At 34.1% G+C, this 23526-nt stretch overlaps 1 protein-coding gene and 3 pseudogenes across 1 annotated transcript; all 4 read left to right on the forward strand.

The window, feature by feature from the left end:
* The first annotated feature begins 616 nt into the window (after positions 1-616).
* On the forward strand, positions 617-2951 carry LOC148942982 (neuronal synaptobrevin pseudogene; annotated as a pseudogene).
* A 651-nt stretch (positions 2952-3602) lies between these two features.
* Positions 3603-22082, forward strand: LOC148942983 (vesicle-associated membrane protein 1 pseudogene; annotated as a pseudogene).
* LOC148942984 (UTP--glucose-1-phosphate uridylyltransferase-like) lies at positions 4149-5381 on the forward strand. The gene has a single exon (XM_089102577.1). It carries the CDS (start codon positions 4164-4166, stop codon positions 5379-5381), a length of 1218 nt encoding a protein of 405 aa, XP_088958703.1. The 5' UTR covers positions 4149-4163.
* A 600-nt stretch (positions 22083-22682) lies between the features above and the next one.
* On the forward strand, positions 22683-23326 carry LOC148942985 (vesicle-associated membrane protein 3 pseudogene; annotated as a pseudogene).
* Positions 23327-23526: the final 200 nt, after the last annotated feature.

Genomic DNA, 23526 nt, shown 5'->3' on the forward strand with positions numbered 1-23526 from the left:
AAACCCCTATAAAGGAGAATTACCATCCCTTGCCTTGATTTACAAAAATCTATTGGCTTGAAAAATAAGAAAAGTGGATGAAACCATGGTATTCTGCATCGAAAGTATTTTTCTGTTCTTTTTCCTCAGCTAGCAGGGAACTGAAATATCATTGAGAGATGTTTAATGGATAATTTTAAAGGAAATGCATGCATTTAAAAACTATTTGTAATTAACAAATTAATTCATAGAATAAAATCAACTTTTTGCAAAAACAACGTTTTTGTATTACACTAGAGTAGCAAATGTTATAAACATAATCTTGCACAAAAGGATCAACATATAATTATTAACATTATAAAAAGCATAGATAAAGTTGAATGAAATGAGTAGTTTTATTTAGGGTTTTAACAGAAAATCTGACTTGGCAATTGAAACTAGAATAATTCCAGAAAATTTTAAATTATGGCCATGGCCAGAGTTGAAATTTTTTGTTCATAAGTAGTAAGACTCATACTTAAAATTGAAAAGTTACCGGAAGATTCAGTAAGAGTGTGGTCCAAGGACGCCACAGCAAATTGCAGCTCAGAGGCGGTCACAGCAGACACAGGCGCAAGTAGATGAGGTCGTCGATATTATGAGGACAAATGCAGAGAAGGTGTTGGAAAGGGACCAAAAACTGTCCGAGCTTGACGACCCTGCAGATGCTTTACAACAAGGTGCATCACAGTTTGAACAACAAGCTAAGAAAATGAAAAACAAATTCTGGTGGAAAAACATGAAGATGTGGCTAATAATTGGTGTAATTGCTATTGTGGTGCTGATCATCATCATTATTGCTGCCACCTCTGGAGGTGATTCCCCATTAATTTTCCCCAACTTTACCAATAATTCCATTTCTTTTTGAAGTGCTGCCTAGGAGAATGGATATCTTTATGTGTATATATCGTTATTAGATTAATATGTTATGGACGTCAGTTTCATTCTTTTCCTTATGAATGTATAGTATTAAAAAAGTGGTTCCAAATATTGTAAGCAACATTACGAGTTCAGGGCTTGTAATGTTTTGTAATGTAATTTTATTGTAAGTTCAAGAGAAATTAAAACTTTGAAGTGAGAGATGAAATAAAAGTTTTAGTTATTAAATTGAACAGAAAACTTAAAAAAACAACAAAAAATAGAATCACTTTACACAAAAAAACCTGCATTTTTTATGTCTTTTCATGCTTCATCTTTTGAAACATACTGGATTTTCCTCTCAGAGGTTTCTCATCAACCCCATTCATTATGCTGGGAGATAATAAATTTGCAAAGGTGTCCGATTTCTTACGCCGTTTTGAGACAATCCCCAATATTCTTGAATTAGATCATTTGACGGTGTCTGGGGATGTCACATTTGGCCATAATGTTTCATTGAAAGGAACAGTAATTATTATTGCCAATCACGGTAAAAGAATTGATATTCCATCTTGAACTTTACTAGAGAATAAGATCGTGACTGGTAATCTACGTATTTTGGACCATTAGTAGCAGTAAATTTATTACTTGGGTTGTTAAAGTGGAGTACTTTGGATGAAATATTTAAGCTAAAAATTTCAGAAAAGTTAAGGAAATGTTGGATCTTTTTTATTTTGTTTTTCTTGTAGCGTAAAAAATACAAAAGAGATTGATTAGTTTATGAAATAACACATTTAAGCTGAAAACTGGAACGTCGTGGTTTGTTTCAGTAGCGGCAACCTAATAAAGGACAAACAAAGCCAATAGTAAAAAAAAAACCAGAATCCCTAAAATGGGGTCAGATAGAAAAACAAAGTATATTATATAAAATGCATTTACATATAGAACTGAACACTAGTGCATTTAAATATAGAAAGTAATACTGATACATTTACACATAGATATCAGGGTTGCAGCGGTAGCTAGTAACCTAGTAAGAGATGATCACGTCCAATAGTTAATAGTAAAATAGCCTCGAACCAATAGAACTAGCGACAGATCGAAACAAAAAAGTACTCTATTATACCCACTTTGTCTCAAACCCCTATAAAGGAGAATTACCATCCCTTGCCTTGATTTACAAAAAATCTATTGGCTTGAAAAATAAGAAAAGTGGCTGAAACCATGATATTCTGCATCGAAATTATTTTTCTGTTCTTTTTCCTCAGCTAGCAGGGAACTGAAATATCATTGAGAGATGTTTAATGGATAATTTTAAAGGAAATGCATGCATTTAAAAACTATTTGTAATTAACAAAATAATTCATAGAATAAAATCAACTTTTTACAAAAACAACGTTTTTGTATTACGCTAGAGTAGCAAATGTCATAAACATCATCTTGCACAAAAAGATCAACATATAATTATTAACATTATAAAAAGCATAGATAAAGTTGAATGAAATGAGTAGTTTTATTTAGGGTTTTAACAGAAAATCTGACTTGGCAATTGAAACTAGAATAATTCCAGAAAATTTTAAATTATGGCCATGGCCAGAGTTGAAATTTTTTTGTTCATAAGTAGTAAGACTCATACTTAAAATAGAAAAGTTACCGGAAGATTCAGTAAGAGTGTGGTCCAAGGACGCCACAGCAAATTGCAGCTCAGAGGCGGTCACAGCAGACACAGGCGCAAGTAGATGAGGTCGTCGATATTATGAGGACAAATGCAGAGAAGGTGTTGGAAAGGGACCAAAAACTGTCCGAGCTTGACAACCGTGCAGATGCTTTACAACAAGGTGCATCACAGTTTGAACAGCAAGCTGCGAAAATGAAAAACAAATTCTGGTGGAAAAACATGAAGATGTGGCTAATAATTGGTGTAATTTCTATTGTGGTGCTGATCATCATCATTATTGCTAACACCTCTGGAGGTGATTCCCCATGAATTTTCCCCAACTTTACCAATAATTCCATTTCTTTTTGAAGCGCTGCCTAGGAGAATGGATATCTTTATGTGTATATATCGCTATTAGATTAATATGTTATGGACGTCAGTTTTATTCTTTTCCTTATGAATGCATAGTATTAAAAAAGTGGTTCCAAATATTGTAAGCAACATTACGATTTCAGGACTTGTAATGTTTTGTAATGTAATTTTAATCTAAGTTCAGGAGAAATTAAAACTTTGAAGTGAGAGATGAAATAAAAGTTTTAGTTATTAAATTGAACAGAAAACTTAAAAAAACAACAAAAAATAGATTCTCTTTACACAAAAAAACCTACATTTTTATGTCTTTTCATGCTTTATCTTTTGAAACATATTGGATTTTTGAAGCAAGTCCGATTTCTAGCACCGATTGTCTACTAATAACCATATATGACGTAATACGTGACGTTTCGTAATATTTAACACTGATTGTGTACGAATAACCATATATGACGTAATGAGTGACGTGACGTAAATATTGAAGAAATGAATTTTTATTTTATTATAGTTTTCAGTGCAAAATCAATAAGGTTATAAACTGCAAAAATATTTATGGTGTATGAGCAATAATTTTAATCCTTTAATTTAAACTAGAAAAATACCTGAAAATTTTTAAATTAGTTTTATTTTTAAATTAAAGAACGAACTTTAGCCCATAGTAACTGAAGTGTTAAAAGAAATCATTATATAGAGGATTATGTTACCGGAAGATTCAGTAAGAGACTATAAGAATTTGGAAGGTCCCAAAGAACACCAAATAGAAGATATTTCACCAACCAGCCCTGCTCCAGAAGGTGCTTGCGGTGATGCGCCCATCGTTGGTGGTCCAAGGACGCCACAGCAAATTGCAGCTCAGAGGCGGTTACAGCAGACACAGGCGCAAGTAGATGAGGTCGTTGATATTATGAGGACAAATGTAGAGAAGGTGTTGGAAAGGGACCAAAAACTGTCCGAGCTTGACAACCGTGCAGATGCTTTACAACAAGGTGCAATATCGGATGTTTCCGATTTTCAATCTTGCACAAAAAGGGATGCTAAATCGCAGCTAGTGAAAGATTTGGACGGGTTGCTTCAGACCGCACAACCACAATATAAAGAGCAAAGCGAGAAGGAACTTGATAGTTTTAAAAAACTGTATTCAAAATTTTTAGAAGACGATGGAGCAAAATTTCAATGGGAAAAAATTGAAAAGTTACCGGAAGATTCAGTAAGAGACTATAAGAATTTGGAAGCTCCCAAAGAACACCAAATAGCAGATATGCTTAAGAAGTTAGTTGTTGTGAAGTTGAACGGAGGTCTGGGAACGTCCATGGGCTGTCAAGGTCCAAAATCTGTCATTGCAGTCCGGAAGGGTTTGACTTTTTTGGATTTGACTGTTCAACAAATTAAGTATTTAAACAATAAGTACAGTTCCAATGTTCCATTAGTGCTTATGAACTCGTTCAACACGGATGAAGACACAAAAAAGGTCCTTCAAAAATATAGAAATTTGGATATACCGATTGAAACCTTCAACCAATCTTGCTATCCAAGGATTCACAGAGAATCTCATTCACCTATTGCCAGGAATTACTCAATTGAAGATGACCAAGAAGCTTGGTACCCACCTGGCCATGGTGATTTCTATGCCTCATTTGCCCATTCGGGATTACTTAACCGTTTTCTTAGCGAAGGATACGAATACTGTTTCATATCAAATATTGACAACCTTGGTGCTACGGTGGATCTCAATATTCTTAAAATGTTGATCAATGCTCAAAATAGATCTCCTGTCGAGTTTCTAATAGAGGTTACTGATAAAACACGGGCAGACGTTAAGGGTGGCACACTCATTCAGTATGAAGGGAAGCTCCGTTTGCTTGAGATTGCTCAGGTGCCAAAGCAGCATGTTGATGAATTTAAATCAATTAAAACATTCAAGATATTCAATACGAATAACCTGTGGATTCGGCTGGATGCCATTAAACGAGCTATCGATGAAAACACCTTGGATATGGAAGTGATCGTTAACCCAAAAACACTTAAAAATGGTGTTAATGTTTTACAGCTAGAGACAGCTGTTGGTGCTGCTATGAAATCGTTTGACAATGGCATTGGTTTAAATGTACCTCGTTCCCGTTTCTTGCCTGTGAAGAAGACACAAGATCTTTTGCTTCTGAAGAGCAATTTGTATCTTATAAAAAATGGAAGTCTCAAGATGAATCCTCTCAGAAGTTTCTCATCAACCCCATTCATTAAGCTGGGAGACAATCAATTTGCAAAGGTGGCCGATTTCTTACGCCGTTTTGAGACAATCCCCGATATTCTTGAATTAGATCATTTGACGGTGTCTGGGGATGTCACATTTGGCCATAATGTTTCATTGAAAGGAACGGTAATTATTATTGCCAATCACGGTAAAAGAATTGATATTCCATCTTGTACTTTACTAGAGAATAAGATCGTGACTGGTAATCTACGTATTTTGGACCATTAGTTGCAGTAAATTTATTACTTGGGTTGTTAAAGTGGAGTACTTTGGGTGAAATATTTAAGCGAAAAAATTCAGAAAAGTTAAGGAAATGTTGGATCTTTTTTATTTTGTTTTTTTTGTAGCGTAAAAAATACAAAAGAGGTTGATTAGTTTATGAAATAACACATTTAAGCTGAAAACTGGAACGTCGTGGTTTGTTTCAGTAGCGGCAACCTACTAAAAGACAAACAGGGCCAATAGTAAAAAAAAACCCAGAATCCCTAAAATGGGGTCAGATAGAAACACAAAGTATATTATATAAAATGCATTTACATATGGAACTGAACACTAGTGCATTTAAATATAGAAAGGAATACTGATACATTTACACATAGATATCAGGGTTGCAGCGGTAGCTAGTAACCTAATAAGAGATGATCACGTCCAATAGTTAATAGTAAAATGGCCTCGAACCAATAGAAATAGCGACAGATCGAAACAAAAAGCACTCTATTATACCCACTTTGTCTGAAACCCCTATAAAGGAGAATTACCATCCCTTGCCTTGATTTACAAAAAATCTATTGGCTTGAAAAATAAGAAAAGTGGCTGAAACCATGATATTCTGCATCGAAATTATTTTTCTGTTCTTTTTCCTCAGCTAGCAGGGAACTGAAATATCATTAAGAGATGTTTAATGGATAATTTTAAAGGAAATGCATGCATTTAAAAACTATTCGTAATTAACAAAATAATTCATTGAATAAAATCAACTTTTTACAAAAACAACGTTTTTGTATTACACTAGAGTAGCAAATGTTATAAACATCATCTTGCACAAAAAGATCAACATATAATTATTAACATTATAAAAAGCATAGATAAAGTTGAATGAAATGAGTAGTTTTATTTAGGGTTTCAACAGAAAATCTGACTTGGCAATTGAAACTAGAATAATTCCAGAAAATTTTAAATTATGGCCATGGCCAGAGTTGAAATTTTTTTGTTCATAAGTAGTAAGACTCATACTTAAAATTGAAAAGTTACCGGAAGATTCAGTAAGAGTGTGGTCCAATGACGCCACAGCAAATTGCAGCTCAGAGGCGGTCACAGCAGAAGTAGAGATGACCCTATTGATCGTGACAGCACACCATATATGGGCATAGAACCACGTGGTTTATGGACTTTGTCAGTGAGAATTTGAAAAACAGGAATTTTGTCACATTTATGGATGGTTTTATGGACTTTGTCAGTGAGAATGAAAAAACAGGAAGTTTGTCACATTTATGTCTGTTTTCATGGATGGTTATGTGTGTTGATTATTTGATGGTTTTATGGTCTTTGTCAGTGAGAATGGAAAAACAGGAACTTTGTCACTTCCTTCTTGTTGTTGTTCAAGCCAAATGTTGTGAGTTTCCATGGTAACAGTATTTCTTGTTGTTGTTTTGAACACGCTATAGATTCATAAATGAGAACATATTTTGAATGATATCATTTCTATTGTTGTTGTTTTGGGCACGTGATTGACTTATTTGAGAGAACACGTGGTTCATGGGTTAAATGTGGTTGTTGTTGTTTTGATAATGCAATCGTGTCATTAGAGGGAACACGTGGTTAATGGGGTCAATGTTGTTGTTGTTGTTTTGGGCACGCGATAGAGTCATTAGGGAGAACACGTGGTTAATGGGGTCAATGTTATTGTTATTGTTTTGAGCACACGATAGAGTCATAAGGGGGAACACGCGGTTAATGGGGTCAATGTTATTGTTGTTGTTTTGGACACGCTCTCAGCGCATGCCAAGGTTAATGCCGTTGTTGTTGTTCAAGCCAAATGTTATGAGTTTCCGGGAAACACATGTGCTATCAGTCATTAATCAAATTGTCTCCGGCGCGAAGTTTATTAATGTCTGGAGTTACCAACAAGAATCGTTTCCGAGCAAATGTTTTGATCTTAGCGCGCGAAAAGGTTTCCAAATAATTTGAAATGCGCCAGCGCAGAGATACCAAACAAGAGGAACTCGCTGAAATTACGTTTAGGGATAATTTTGGCGAAACCGTTTTAGCCATTTTATGGAATTATTTCGGCGAAACAGTTAGAGACATTTTAAAAGATGATTTTAGAACAGGTTTTAGAAGAGAATTTAATGGTGAAACTCTGTGGTCGTTATAATACACAAGTTCCATTTGAACAGTGTTGTGAGGTCCTCTACCCCAACCCCAAAGGGTTCCAATCCCCCTACCCCAACCCGAAGGAAGCCCCCGGTACTCAAAGGTCCCCCAAGCTCCCAAAGGGCCCCCAGACCCCAAAGGCCCCCCCGGTCCCCAAAGTCCCCCGAACCCCCAAAAGCCCTCCCCACCGGTCCCCAAAAGGTTCCAATCCCCCTACCTCAACCCCAAAGGAAGCCCCCGGTACTCAAAGTCCCCCCAAGCACCCAAAGGGTCCCCCGACCCCCAAAGACTCCACGGACTCCCAAAGGCCCTTCCCCTGTCCCCAAAGGTTCACCAGGGCTCCCAAAGGACCATTCGGCGCTGAAGGGTCCCCCAGACCCCCAAAGGCCCTCACCGAGCCCCCAAAGGCCATACCCGGTCCCCAAAGGTCCACCACACCCCCAAAGGCCCTCCACCAGTCCCCAAAGGTTCCCCGGACCCCCAAAGGACCCCCCCCTAATCCTCAAAGGCCCCCAGGCTCCCAAAGGGCCCCCAGACCCCAAAAGGCCATACCCGAGCCCCCAAAGGCCCTCCCCGGTCCCCAAAGGGCCACCACACCCCCAAAGGCCCTCCCCCGGACCCCCAAAGGCCTTCACCCGGTTCCCAAAGGTCCCCCCGGGCTCCCAGGGCTCCCAAAGGACCACTCGGTGCTCAAGGGCCCCCTCAGACCCCCAAAGGCCCTCCCCAGGCTCCAAAGGCCCTCCCCCGGTCCCCAACGGTCCCCTGGGCTCCCAAAAGACCACCCAATCCTCACGGGCCCCCGAACCCCCCAACACCCTCCCACGGCCCCCCATAGAGCCCCCGCTCCATTTTTTAATACTTTTTTATTGCGTTAAAATAGATCTTCTGAACAAGTTCAATTCGTAATGTCATTCCTAAACCCATTTTACAACCTTAAAGAGTCCCCCCCCCAATTTATAAATACGTTATTGAATCTTTTAAAATGGTATTTTTTAAACCTTTTTACGTCTCTTAAAATGACATGAAATATGCTTACGGCTCTACCAATCGTACTCTGTGCTTGTTCATAGACACGATATGGCTTTCTCACTGGTACTCTATGGCAGGTTATCGACACTACCTAGTTTATTGCATGCATTAAATCAGTATTTTTACGCAGTGGAAGGATAAACACACAACTCATATCTGTAAAAAAGTGAAGATGAATTATTCGACGAAAGTATGTACACATGAAAAAATCATCGTCGTGTTGAATGCAGACAAGGAGAAATACCTGAACTATGAAACGAGTGCAAGTGGTAACACTATTGGAAATGTATGCATGCGTTGTCATGACAGCGAGAAGTTAGATTTCTTTGGAGTACCCAAGAATTTCAATCGTGCAAACGGCGGATATGCAAGAGTAACATTACCAGAGAAATTAGTGCTCAAAGAGAATGCAAACTTAAAAATAATTGTCGATGATCGGGGACAACTCCTTGCTACGGCTTCTGGTAACACATTACCTGTTGATAAATCCTATAATCATCTTTCTGGTATTAGCATTTTAAAGAGAACAAAAAGAAGACAAGCATACTCCTGCACCAACATCATAAATTATATCTTGTCATTGTGTCAAAACTGCCATCTATGTAAAAATAATTTGACAAGAGACAATGAAATCGCAGGCAGAATAAAAAGGACATTAGCAGACAATATCATCAATGAATATAAAGATGAATTGACGGAAAGTGAAGCGCAAGTGTACTAATAATGTGTAATAATGTATTTAACGTATTTTTATATTAATATTCTACATGTCATTATTTCATTAAAAATATTTTATGCATTATTTTGTTAAGTGTTCATTATTTTTAGGGTTTGGCAGAACGTTAAACGTTCAGAATATCTATTGAAAAGGTCAGAGATGAAAGAAAAAGAATTTTTAGAGATAGGGATACTACTAGCAGACTCAATTTTCTCAATGAAGTGAAGAAAAGTTCAAGTTCTCTTCTGAACTTTATCAAAGAACACACTTCAATTCTAATTTCTCCAGAGAAGACTAAATTTTCCACTTTAGTTCAGATCTGTCTCGAAGAGATGAAAAATTTAAAACACTGTTCCAAATTTTCTCAACGAAGTCAAGGAAAGTTCAAGTTCTCTTCGGAATTTTACCAAAGAACACGCTACAATTCTAATTTCTCCAGAGAAAACTAAAATCTACCACTTCAGTTCTTTATTTCACAAAGACATAAAGAAATTTAAAGTTAAATTCTAATTTTTCGGTTTGAAGATAGAAAAAGTAATACTATACTTGTGAATATTTTCATGGAAGATAAAAAGTTATAGTTCAATTTTAAATTTTCTTAACGAAGTCAAGGAAAGTTCAAGTTCCCTTCGGAATTTTCCCAAAGAACACGCTACAATTCTAATTTCTCCAGAGAAAACTAAAACCTACCACTTGATTTCTTTATTTCACAAAGACATAAAGAAATTTAAAGTTCTATTTTAATTTTTCGGTTGGAAGATAGAAAAAGTAATACCATACTTGTGAATATTTTCATGGAAGATAAAAAGTTCTAGTTCAATTTAAAATTTTCTCAATGAAGTTAAGGAGAATTCAAGTTCTCTTCCGAATTTAACCACAGAACAAACTTCAATTCTAATTTCTCAGAGAAAACAAAAATCTTCCACTTCAGTTCTTTATTTCACAAAGACATAAAGAAATTTAAAGTTCAATTCTAATTTTTCGGTGGAAGATAGAATAATTAATACCATAGTTGTGAAATATTTTCATGGAAGATAAAAAGCTCTAGTTCATTTTAAAATTTTCTCAACGAAGTGTAGGAGAGTTCAAGTTCTCTTCGGAATTTTATCAAAGAACACACTTAAATTCTAATTTCGCCAGCGAAAGCAAAAATCTATCACTTCATTTCTTTATTTCACAAAGAGATAAAGAAATTTAAATCTCTATTATAATTTTTCGGTTTGAAGATAGAAAAAGTAATACTATACTTGTGAATATTTTAATGGAAGATAAAAAGTTCTAGTTCAATTTAAAATTTTCTTAACGAAGTCAAGGAAAGTTCAAGTTCTCTTCGGAATTTTCCCAAAGAACACGCTACAATTCTAATTTCTCCAGAGAAAACTAAAATCTACCACTTGATTTCTTTATATCACAAAGACATAAAGAAATTTAAAGTTCAATTTTAATTTTTCGGTTGGAAGATAGAAAAAGTAATACCATACTTGTGAATATTTTCATGGAAGATAAAAAGTTCTAGTTCAATTTAAAATTTTCTCAACAAAGTCAAGGAAAATTCAAGTTCTCTTCTGAATTTTATCAAAGAACACACTTCAATTCTAATTTCTCGGAGAAAACAAAAATCTTCCACTTCAGTTCTTTATTTCACAAAGACATAAAGAAATTTAAAGTTCAATTCTAATTTTTCAGTGGAAGATAGAATAATTAATACCATAGTTGTGAAATATTTTCATGGAAGATAAAAAGTTCTAGTTCAATTTAAAATTTTCTCAACGAAGTGAAGGAAAGTTCAAGTTCTCTACTGAATTTTACCAAAGAACACACTTCAATTCTAATTTCGCCCAAGAAAACAAAAATCTTCCACTTCAGTTCTTTATTTCACAAAGACATAAAGAAATTTAATGTTCAATTCTAATTTTTCGGTGGAAGATAGAAAAATTAATACCATACTTGTGAATATTTTCATGGAAGATAAAAAGTTCTAGTTCAATTTAAAATTTTCTCAATAAAGTCAAGGAAAATTCAAGTTCTCTTCTGAATTTTAACAAAGAACAAAATTCATTTCTAATTTCGACAGAGAAAACAAAAATATTCCACTTCAGTTCTATATTTCACAAATACATAAACAAATTTAAAGTTCAATTCTAAATTTTTCGGTTGGAAGACAGAAAAAGCAATACCATACAAATGAAATATTTTCACGGAAGATAAAAAGTTCTAGCTCAATTTATAATTTTCTCAACAAAGTCAAGGAAAGTTCAAGTTCTCTACTGAATTTTACCAAAGAACACGCTTAAATTCTAATTTCTCAGAGAAAACAAAAATCTTCCACTTCAGTTCTTTATTTCACAAAGACATAAAGAAATTTAAAGTTCAATTCTAATTTTTCGGTGGAAGATAGAAAAATTAATACCATACTTGTGAATATTTTCATGGAAGATAAAAAGTTCTAGTTCAATTTTAAATTTTCTCAACGAAGTGAAAAAGAGTTCAAGTTCTCTTCTGAATTTTACCAAAGAACACACTTCAATTCTAATTTTGCCAAAGAAAACAAAAATCTTCCACTTAAGTTCTATATTTCACAAAGACATAAAGAAATTTAAAGTTCAATTCTAAATTTTTCGCTGGAAGATGGAAAAGCAATACCACACTTGTGAATATTTACACGGAAAATAAAAAGTTCTAGTTCAATTTTAAATTTACTCAATGAAGTGAAGAAAAATTCAAGTTCTCATCTGAACTTTACCAAAGAACACACCCAATTTAAAATTTTCTCAATGAAGTGAAAAAAAGTTCAAGTTCTCTTCTGAACTTTACCAAAGAACACGCTTCAATTCTAATTTCTCCAGAGAAGACTAAAATTTTACACTTTAGTTCAGATCTGTCTCGAAGAGATGAAAAATTTAAAATACTGTTCCAAATTTTCTCAACGAAGTCAAGGAAAGTTCAAGTTCTCTTCTGAATTTTACCAAAGAACAAAATTCAATTCTAATTTCACCAGAGAAAACTAAAATCTTCCACTTCAGTTCTTTATTTCACAAAGACATAAAGAAATTTAAAGTTCAATTCTAATTTTTCGATTGGAAGATAGAAAAAGTAATGCTATACTTGTGAATATTTTCATTGAAGATAAAAAGTTCTAGTTCAATTTAAAATTTTCTTAACGAAGTAAATAAAAATTCAAGTTATCTTCTGAATTTTACCAAAGAACCCACCCAATTTAAAATTTTCTCAATGAAGTGAAGAAAAGTTCAAGTTATCTACTAAGCTATAACAAAGAAAACACTTCAATTCTAATTTATCCAAAGAAAACTACATCTTCCACTTAATTTCTTTATTTCACAAAGACATAAAAAAATTTAAAGTTCAATTTTAATTTTTCGGTGGAAGATAGAAAAATTAATACCATACTTGTGAATATTTTCCCGGAAGATAAAAAGTTCTAGTTCAATTTAAAATTTTCTTAACGAAGTGAAGAAGAATTCAAGTTCTCTTCTGAATTTTACCAAAGAAAACACTTCAATTATAATTTCACCAAAGAAAATAAAAATCTTCCACTTTATTTCTTTATTTCACAAAGACATAAAGAAATTTAAAGTTCAATTCTAAATTTTTCGATGGAAGATAGAAAAAGCAATACCACACTTGTGAATATTTTCACGGAAGATAAAAAGTTCTAGTTCAATTTAAAATTTTCTTAATGAAGTGAAGAAAAGTTCAAGTTCTCTACTGAATTTTACCAAAGAACATAATACAATTCTAATTTCTCCAGAGAAAACTAAATTTTCCACTTTAGTTCAGATCTGTCTCGAAGAGATGAAAAATTTAAAACACTGTTCCAAATTTTTCACAGAAGATAAAAAAGTTCAAGTTCTCTTCGGATTTTACCAAAGAACACAATTCAATTCTAATTTCTCCAGAGAAAACAAAAATCTTCCACTTCAGTTCTATATTTCACAAAAGGCATAAAGAAATTTAAAGTTCCATTCTAAATTTTTCGGTGAGAGATAGAAAAATTAATACCATACTTGTGAATATTTTCACTGAAGATAAATACAATACATTTGAATATTTTCCCGGAAGATAAAAAGTTCTAGTTCAATTTAAAATTTTGTCAACGAAGTCAAGGAAAGTTCAAGTTCTCTACTGAATTTTACCAAAGAACACGCTAAAATTCTAATTTCTCCAGAGAAAACAAAAATCTTCCACTTCAGTTCTTTATTTCACAAAGACATAAAGAAATATAAAGTTCAATTCTAATTTTTCGTTTGAAGATAGAAAAAGTAAATTCATACTTGCGATTATTTTCACAGAGGATAAATACCATACATGTTAATATTTTTCCGAAAGATAAAAAGTTCTAGTTCAATTTTAAATTTTCTTAATAAAGTTAAGAAATACTCAAGTTCTCTTCTGACTTTTCTTAAAGAAGTGAAAAAAGTTAGCCCAATTCTGAATTTTACCAATGAAAATGAAAAAGCTCCCACTTCTGTTCTTAATTTCTCAATGACATAAAACATTCAAAGTTCTCTTCTAATTTTTCCAAGAAAATAAAAAGGTTCCATTTCAGTTCAGGTTTTTTCTCAAAGAGATGAAAAATTTAAAGTCCTATTCTAATTTTAAATTAAATTTTACCCGCTTTGTCTTATGGATTTACCCCTCAAATTTTTAAATTAAAAATGAGGGACTCGTTCTATTATTAAAGACAATCGTTCAAACTCGTTCATCTAACCTCCAAAACAATAGGTTCGGTTAGGAATAAATAAATATTAATAAATAAATAGAAACATTTCTACATGTTTAAGTTAGGTTAGATTAACTTGTCATGAGCTCTCATGATAAGTTAACCTAACCTTTTGCGGCGAGTATGGTTAGGTTAGGTTAGGCTAGATTAAGTTAGGTTAGATTAGGTTAGGTTAAGTTAGGTTAGGTTAGCCCACGTACGCGTCACTTAGGTTAGCTTAGGTTAGGTGAGAGACCGGCAAAAAGTTAGGTTTATGATTAGGTTAGGTTAGGTTAGATTAAGTTAGATTAGATTAAGTTAGGTTAAGTTAGGTTAGGCTTGGTTAGCCTACGTACGCGCACGTACGTTTTATGTCATTGAGAAATTAAGAACTGAAGTGGTAGCTTTTTTCATTTTCATTGTTAAAATTCAGAATTGGGCTAACTTTTTTCACTTCTTTAAGAAATGTCAGAAGAGAACTTGAACATTTCTTCACTTCGTTGATAAAATTTTAAATTGAACTAGAACTTTTTATATTTCTTGTAAATATTTACCTGTATGTTATTTATCCTCTTTTAAAGTTTTCGCAAGTATTGAATTGCTCATCACCTCATCTTAAGAAAATGTCGACAATTGCTTATCATATACTATCGCAATTATTAAATATAGAAGTGTGAAGTTAGAGGTTTGTTGTCCCGTAGGGCACGGGAATATTATCTTGGGCTTTGTTACTATTCCTACTAGACCTTAGACTTTCATTGACTTGATTGAGAGAATTTAAAATTGAACTAGAGCTCCTTATCGTACGTGAAAATATTTAAATGTATTGTATTTATCTTCTGTGAAAATATTCACAAGTATTGTATTAATTTTTCTATCTCTCCCTGAAAAATTTAGAATGTAACTTTAACTTTCTTTATGCCTTTGTGAAATATAGAATTTAAGTGGAAGATTTTTGTTTTCTCTGGGGAAATTATAATTGACTTGTGATCTTTGGTAAAATCCAGAAGAGACCTTGAAATTTTTTATCTTCTGTGTAAAATTTTGAACAGTGTTTAAAATTTTTCATCTCTTCGAGACAGATCTGAACTAAAGTGGAAAATTTAGTTTTCTCTGGAGAAATTAGAATTGTATTATGTTCTTTGGTAAAATTCAGTAGAGAACTTGAACTTTTCTTCACTTCGTTGAGAAAATTTAAAATTGAACTAGAACTTTTTATTTTCCGTGAAAATATTCACAAGTTTGGTATTGCTTTTTCTATCTTCCATCGAAAAATTTAGAATTGAACTTTAAATTTCTTTATGTCTTTGTGAAATAAAGAAATAAAGTGGAAGATTTTTATTTTCTTTGGTGAAATTATAATTGAAGTGTTTTCTTTAGTAAAATTCAGAAGAGAACTTGAATTCTTCTTCACTTCGTTAAGAAAATTTTAAATTGAACTAGAACTTTTTATCTTCCGGGAAAATATTCACAAGTATGGTATTAATTTTTCTATCTTCCACCGAAAAATTAAAATTGAACTTTAAATTTTTTTATGTCTTTGTGAAATAAAGAAATCAAGTGGAAGATTTTTGTTTTCTTTGGAGAAATTAGAATTGAAGTGTGTTCTTTGGTAAAGTTCAGAAGAGAACTTGAACTTTTCTTCACTTCATTGAGAAAATTTTAAATTGGGTGTGTTCTTTGGTAAAATTCAGAAGAGAACTTGAATTTTTCTTCACTTCGTTAAGAAAATTTTAAATTGAACTAGAACTTTTTATCTTCAATGAAAATATTCACAAGTATAGTATTACTTTTTCTATCTTCCAACCGAAAAATTAGAATTAAACTTTAAATTTCTTTATGTCCTTGTGAAATAAAGAACTGAAGTGGAAGATTTTAGTTTTCTCTGGAGAAATTAGAATTGAAGTGTGTTCTTTGGTAAAATTCCGAAGAGAACTTGAACTTTCCTTGACTTCGTTGAGAAAATTTGGAACAGTGTTTTAAATTTTTCATCTCTTCGAGACAGATCTGAACTAAAGTGGAAAATTTAGTCTTCTCTGGAGAAATTAGAATTGAAGTGTGTTCTTTGGTAAAGTTCAGAAGAGAACTTGAACTTTTCTTCACTTCATTGAGAAAATTTTAAATTGGGTGTGTTCTTTGTAAAGTTCAGAAGAGAACTTGAACTTTTCTTCACTTCGTTAAGAAAATTTAAAATTGAACTAGAACTTTTTATTTTCCGTGAAAATATTCACAAGTGTGGTATTGCTTTTCCATCTTCCAGCGAAAAATTTAGAATTGAACTTTAAATTTCTTTATGTGTTTGTGAAATAAAGAACTTACGTGGAATACTTATGTTTTCTCTGTTGAAATTAGAATTGAATTGTGTTCTATAGTAAAATTCAGAAGAGAACTTGAACTTTCCTTGACTTTATTAAGAAAATTTTAAAATGAAATAGAAATTTTAATCTTACATGAAAATATTCACAAGTATGGTATTACTTTTTCTATCTTCCACCGAAAAATTAGAATTGAACTTTAAATTTCTTTATGTCTTTGTGAAATAAAGAACTGAAGTGGAAGATTTATGTTTTCTCTGAGAAATTAGAATTTAAGCGTGTTCTTTGGTAAAATTCAGAAGAGAACTTGAACTCTCCTTAACTTTGTTGAGAAAATTTTAAATTGAACTAGAACTTTTTATCTTCCATGAAAATATTTCACAAGTATGGTATTGCTTTTTCTATCTTCCAACCGAAAAATTTAGAATTGAACTTTTAAATTTCTTTATGTCTTTGTGAAATATAGAACTGAAGTGGAATATTTGTATTTTCTTTGGCTAAATTAGAATTGAAGTTTGTTCTTTAGTAAATTTAAGAAGGGAACTTTAATTTTTCTTCACTTCTTAGTGAAAATTTTAAAGTTAACTAGAACTTTTTATCTTCGATGAAAATATTAACAAGTAAGTTCTTAATTTTTATATCTTCCGCCGAAAAATTAAAATTGAACATTAAATTTCTTTATGTCTTTGTGAAATAAAGAACTGAAGTGGAAGATTTTTGTTTTCTTTGGCGAAATTAGAATTGAAGTGTGTTCTTTGATAAAATTCAGTAGAGAACTTGAACTTTCCTTCACTTCGTTGAGAAAATTTTAAATTGAACTAGAACTTTTTATCTTCCATGAAAATATTTCACAAGTATGGTATTAATTATTCTATCTTCAACTGAAAAATTAGAATTGAACTTTAAATTTCTTTATGTCTTTGTGAAATAAAGAACTGAAGTGGAAGATTTTTGTTTTCTCTGAGAAATTAGAATTGTAGTGTGTTCTTTTGTAAAATTCAGAAGAGAACTTGAACTCTCCTTAACTTCATTGAGAAAATTTTAAATTCAACTAGAACTTTTTATCTTCCATGAAAATATTCACAAGTATATTACTTTTTCTATCTTCCAATCGAAAAATTAAAATTGAACTTTAAATTTCTTTATGTCTTTGTGAAATAAAGAAATCAAGTGGTAGATTTTAGTTTTCTCTGGAGAAATTAGAATTGTAGCGTGTTCTTTGGGAAAATTCCGAAGAGAACTTGAACTTTCCTTGACTTCGTTTAGAAAATTTTTAATTAAGCAAGAGCTTATCCAAGTCCATAAAAATATTCAAAGGTGGGTAATGGCATTTCCTATTGTACCAGCGAAAAATTAGAAAATAATATTAAATGTATTTGTCTCTTCGTGAAATAAAAACTCTTAGTTGTATAGCTTTGCTTCCGCTTTAGACAGGATTATTTACTCTTGTTCTCTGATAATACTCCGAAGAGATCTTGAACTCTACTTCACTTCGTTGAGAAAATTTTAAAATGAACTAGAGCTTTTTATCTTCCGTGAAAATATTTCACAAGTACGGTATTAATTTTTCTATCTTCCACTGAAAAATTAGAATTGAACATTAAATTTCTTTATGTCTTTGTGAAATAAAGAACTGAAGTGGAAGATTTTTGTTTTCTCTGAGAAATTAGAATGGAATTGTGTTCTATGGTAAAATTTAGTAGAGAACTTGAACTTTCCTTGACTTCGTTGAGAAAATTTTAAATTTAACTAGAACTTTTTATCTTCAATGAAAATATTCACAAGTATAGTATTACTTTTTCTATCTTCCAATCGAAAAATTAAAATTGAACTTTAAATTTCTTTATGTCTTTGTGAAATGAAGAAATCAAGTGGTAGATTTTAGTTTTCTCTGGAGAAATTAGAATTGTAGCGTGTTCTTTGGGAAAATTCCGAAGAGAACTTGAACTTTCCTTGACTTCGTTAAGAAAATTTAAAATTGAACTATAACTTTTTATCTTCCATGAAAATATTCACAAGTATGGTATTGCTTTTCCTATCTTCAAACCGAAAAATTAGAATTGAACTTTAAATTTATTTATCTCTTTGTGAAATAAAGAACTGAAGTGGTAGATTTTAGTTTTCTCTGGAGAAATTAGAATTGTAGCGTGTTCTTTGGTAAAATTCCGAAGAGAACTTGAACTTTCCTTGACTTCGTTGAGAAAATTTGGAACAGTGTTTTAAATTTTTCATCTCTTCGAGACAGATCTGAACTAAAGTGGAAAATTTAGTTTTCTCTGGAGAAATTAGAATTGAAGTGTGTTCTTTGGTAAAGTTCAGAAGAGAACTTGAACTTTTCTTCACTTCATTGAGAAAATTGAGTCTTCTAGTAGTATCCCTATCTCTAAAAATTCTTTTTCTTTCATCTCTGACCTTTTCAATAGATATTCTGAACGTTTAACGTTCTGCCAAACCCTAAAAATAATGAACACTTAACAAAATAATGCATAAAATATTTTTAATGAAATAATGACATGTAGAATATTAATATAAAAATACGTTAAATACATTATTACACATTATTAGTACACTTGCGCGTCACTTTCCGTCAATTCGTCTTTATATTCATTGATGATATTGTCTGCTAATGTCCTTTTTATTCTGCCTGCGATTTCCTTGTCTATTGTCACATTATTTTTACATAGATGGCAGTTTTGACACATTGACAAGATATGATTTATGATGTTGGTGCAGGAGTATGCTTGTCTTCTTCTTGTTCTCTTTAAAATGCTGATACCAGAAAGATGATGATAGGATTTATCAACAGGTAATGTGTTACCAGAAGCCGTAGCGAGTTGTCCCCGATCGTCGACAATTATTTTTAAGTTTGCAGTCTCTTTGAGCACTAATTTCTCTGGTATTGTTACTCTTGCATATATGCCATTTACACGATTGAAATTCTTGGGTACTCCAAAGAAATCTAACTTCTCGCTGTCATGACAAAGCATGCACAGATTTCCAATAGTGTTACCACTTGCACTCGTTTCATAGTTCAGGTATTTCTCCTTGTCTGCATTCAACATGACGATGATTTTTTCATGTGTACATACTTTCGTCGAATAATTCATCTTCACTTTTTTACAGATATGAGTTGTGTGTTTATCCTTCCACTGCGTAAAAATACTGATTTAATGCATGCAATAAACTAGTTAGTGTCGATAACCTGCCATAGAGTACCAGTGAGAAAGCCACATCGTGTCTTTGAACACGCACAGAGTACGATTGGTAGAGCCGTAAGCATATTTCATGTCATTTTAAGATACGTAAAATCGTTAAAAAAATATCATGTTAAAAAATTCAAGAAAGTATTTACGAATTGGGGAGGGGGCTCTTTGAGGTTGGAAAATGGGTTTAGGAATGACATTATGAATGGAACTTGTTCAGAAAAGATATAATAAAGCTATAAAAAAGTATTAAAAAATGGAGCGGGGACTCTATGGTGGGCCGGGGGTGGGCGTTTGGGGGTTCGGGGGCCCTTGAGGTTTGGGTGGTCTTTTGGGAGCCCAGGGGACCTTTGGGGACCGGGGGAGGGCCTTTGGAGCCTGGGGAGGGCCTTTGGGGGTCTGAGGGGGCCCTTGAGCACCGATTAGTCCTTTGGGAGCCCTGGGAGCCCGGGGGGACCTTTGGGGACCGGGTGAGGGCCTTTGGGGGTCCGGGGGACCTTTGGGGACCGGGGGAGGGCCTTTGGGGGTGTGGTGGACCTTTGGGGACGGGGGAAGGCCTTTGGGGGCTCGGGTATGGCCTTTTGGGGTCTGGGGGCCCTTTGGGAGCCTGGGGGCCTTTGAGGATTAGGGGGGGCCTTTGGGGGTCCGGGGAACCTTTGGGGACTGGTGGAGGGCCTTTGGGGGTCTGCTGGATCTTTGGGGACCGGGGAGGGCCTTTGGGGGCTCGGGTAGGGCCTTTTGGGGTCTGGGGGACCCTTCAGCGCCGAAAGGTCCTTTGGGAGCCGTGGTGGACCTTTGGGGACAGGGGAAGGGCCTTTGGGAGTCCGTGGAGTCTTTGGGGGTCTGGGGACCCTTTGGGTGCTTGGGGGGACTTTGAGTACCGGGGGCTTCCTTCGGGGTTGAGGTAGGGGGATTGGAACCCTTTGGGGACCGGGGGGAGGGCTTTTGGGGGTTCGGGGGACTTTGGGGACCGGGGGGGCTTTGGGGGTCTGGGGGCCCTTTGGGAGCTTGGGGGACCTTTGAGTACCGGGGGCTTCCTTTGGGGTTGGGGGAACCCTTTGGGGTTGGGGTAGAGGACCTCACAACACTGTTCAAATGGAACTTGTGTATTATAACGACCACAGAATTTTACCATTAAATTCTCTTCTAAAACCTTTTCTAAAATCATCTTTTATAATGTCTCTAACTGTTTCGCCGAAATAATTCCATAAAATGGCTAAAACAGTTTCGCCAAAATTATCCCTAAACGTAATTTCAGCGAGTTCCTCTTGTTTGGTATCTCTGCGCTGGCACATTTCAAATTATTTGGAAACCTTTTCGCGCGCTAAGATCAAAACATTTGCTCGGAAACGATTCTTGTTGGTAACTCCAGACATTAATAAACTTCGTGCCGGAAACAATTTGATTAATGACTGATAGCACATGTGTTTCCCGGGAACTCATAACATTTGGCTTGAACAACAACAACAACATTGACCTTGGCATTCGCTGAGAGCGTGTCCAAAACAACAACAATAACATTGACCCCATTAACCACGTGTTCCCCCTTATGACTCTATCGCGTGCCCAAAACAACAACAATAACATTGACCCCATTAACCACGTGTTCTCCCTAATGACTCTATCGCGTGCCCAAAACAACAACAATAACATTGACCCCATTAACCACGTGTTCCCCCTTATGACTCTATCGCGTGCCCAAAACAATAACAACAACATTTATCCCATTATCCACTTGTTCTCCCTAATGAATCTATCGCGTTCACAAAACATCAACAACAACATTGAACCCATTAACCCCGTGTTCTCACTTATGACTCTATCGCGTGTTCAAAACAACAATAACAAATACTGTTACCATGGAAACTCACATTATTTGGCTTGAACAACAACAAGAAGGAAGTGACAAAGTTCCTGTTTTTCCATTCTCACTGACAAAGACCATAAAACCATCAAATAATCAACACACATAACCATACATGAAAACAGACAAAAATGTGACAAACTTCCTGTTTTTTCATTCTCACTGACAAAGTCCATAAAACCATCCGTAAATGTGACAAAATTCCTGTTTTTCAAATTCTCACTGACAAAGTCCATAAACCACGTGGGTCTATGCCCATATATGGTGTGCTGTCACGATCAATAGGGTCATCTCTACTAGCAGACACAGGCGCAAGTAGATGAGGTTGTCGATATTATGAGGACAAATGCAGAGAAGGTGTTGGAAAGGGACCAAAAACTGTCCGAGCTTGACAACCATGCAGATGCTTTACAAAAAGGTGCATCACAGTTTGAACAGCAAGCTGCGAAAATGAAAAACAAATTCTGGTGGAAAAACATGAAGATGTGGCTAATAATCGGTGTAATTGCTATTGTGGTGCTGATCATCATCATTATTGCTGCCACCTCTGGAGGTGATTCCCCATGAATTTTCCCCAACTTTACCAATAATTCCATTTCTTTTTGAAGCGCTGCCTAGGAGAATGGATATCTTTATGTGTATATATCGTTATTAGATTAATATGTTATGGACGTCAGTTTTATTCTTTTCCTTATGAATGCATAGTATTAAAAAAGTGTTTCCAAATATTGTAAGCAACATTACGAGTTCAGGACTTGTAATGTTTTGTAATGTAATTTTATTGTAAGTTCAGGAGAAATTAAAACTTTGAAGTGAGAGATGAAATAAAAGTTTTAGTTATTAAATTGAACAGAAAACTTAAAAAAACAACAAAAAATAGATTCTCTTTACACAAAAAAACCTGCATTTTTTATGTCTATTCATGCTTTATCTTTTGAAACATATTGGATTTTTGAAGCAAGTCCGATTTCTAGCACCGATTGTCTACTATTAACCATATATGACGTAATAAGTGACGTTTCGTAATATTTAACACTGATTGTGTACGAATAACCATATATGACGTAATGAGTGACGTGACGTAAATATTGAAGAAATGAATTTTTATTTTATTATAGTTTTCAGTGCAAAATCAATAAGGTTATAAACTGCAAAAATATTTATGGTGTATGAGCAATAATTTTAATCCTTTAATTTAATCTAGAAAAATACCTGAAAATTTTTAAATTAGTTTTATTTTTAAATTAAAGAACGAACTTTAGCCCATAGTAACTGAAGTGTTAAAAGAAATCATTATATAGAGGATTATGTTACCGGAAGATTCAGTAAGAGACTATAAGAATTTGGAAGGTCCCAAAGAACACAAAATAGCAGATATTTCACCAACCAGCCCGGCTCCAGAAGGTGCTGGCGGTGATGCGCCCATCGTTGGTGGTCCAAGGACGCCACAGCAAATTGCAGCTCAGAGGCGGTTACAGCAGACACAGGCGCAAGTAAATGAGGTCGTTGATATTATGAGGACAAATGTAGAGAAGGTGTTGGAAAGGGACCAAAAACTGTCCGAGCTTGATGACCGTGCAGATGCTTTACAACAAGGTGCATCACAGTTTAAACAGCAAGCTGCAAAAATGAAAAACAAATTCTGGTGGAAAAACATGAAGATGTGGCTAATAATTGGTGTAATTGCTATTGTGGTGCTGATCATCATCATTATTGCTGCCACCTCTGGAGGTGATTCCCCATGAATTTTCGCCAACTTTACCAATAATTCCTTTTCTTTTTGAAGCGCTTCCTAGGAGAATGGATATCTTTATGTGTATATATCGTTAATAGATTAATATGTTATGGACTTCAGTTTCATTCTTTTCCTTATGAATGTATAGTATTAAAAAAGTGGTTCCAAATATTGTAAGCTTGTTAATGATCGTAATAAATTGGTGTAACGTCTAAAAAAAAAATAAATAAAAAATAGCAGATATGTTGTTTGATCAAATCAAACAGTTCGTGGTAACGAATTGTATAGTAAGAGCGACTTGTCTCAATTTAAATTTCATCAAGTTTAATTACACCCATCAAAAGTTACGAGCCTGAAAAAATTTCTCTTATTTTCAGAAAAAAAGCGAAAAACACCCCCTAAAAGTGATATAATCT

The sequence above is a fragment of the Artemia sp. Qi Xiang Cuo genome, chromosome 16 (genome assembly GCF_049724085.1).
Source record: "Artemia sp. Qi Xiang Cuo chromosome 16, ASM4972408v1, whole genome shotgun sequence".
In the NCBI taxonomy this organism is placed as follows: Eukaryota; Metazoa; Arthropoda; class Branchiopoda; order Anostraca; family Artemiidae; genus Artemia; species Artemia sp. Qi Xiang Cuo.

Bases quoted from the DNA above. Each gene is read 5' to 3' on its own strand.
- LOC148942984 (XM_089102577.1), top strand. From the start codon at position 4,164: ATGCTTAAGAAGTTAGTTGTTGTGAAGTTGAACGGAGGTCTGGGAACG.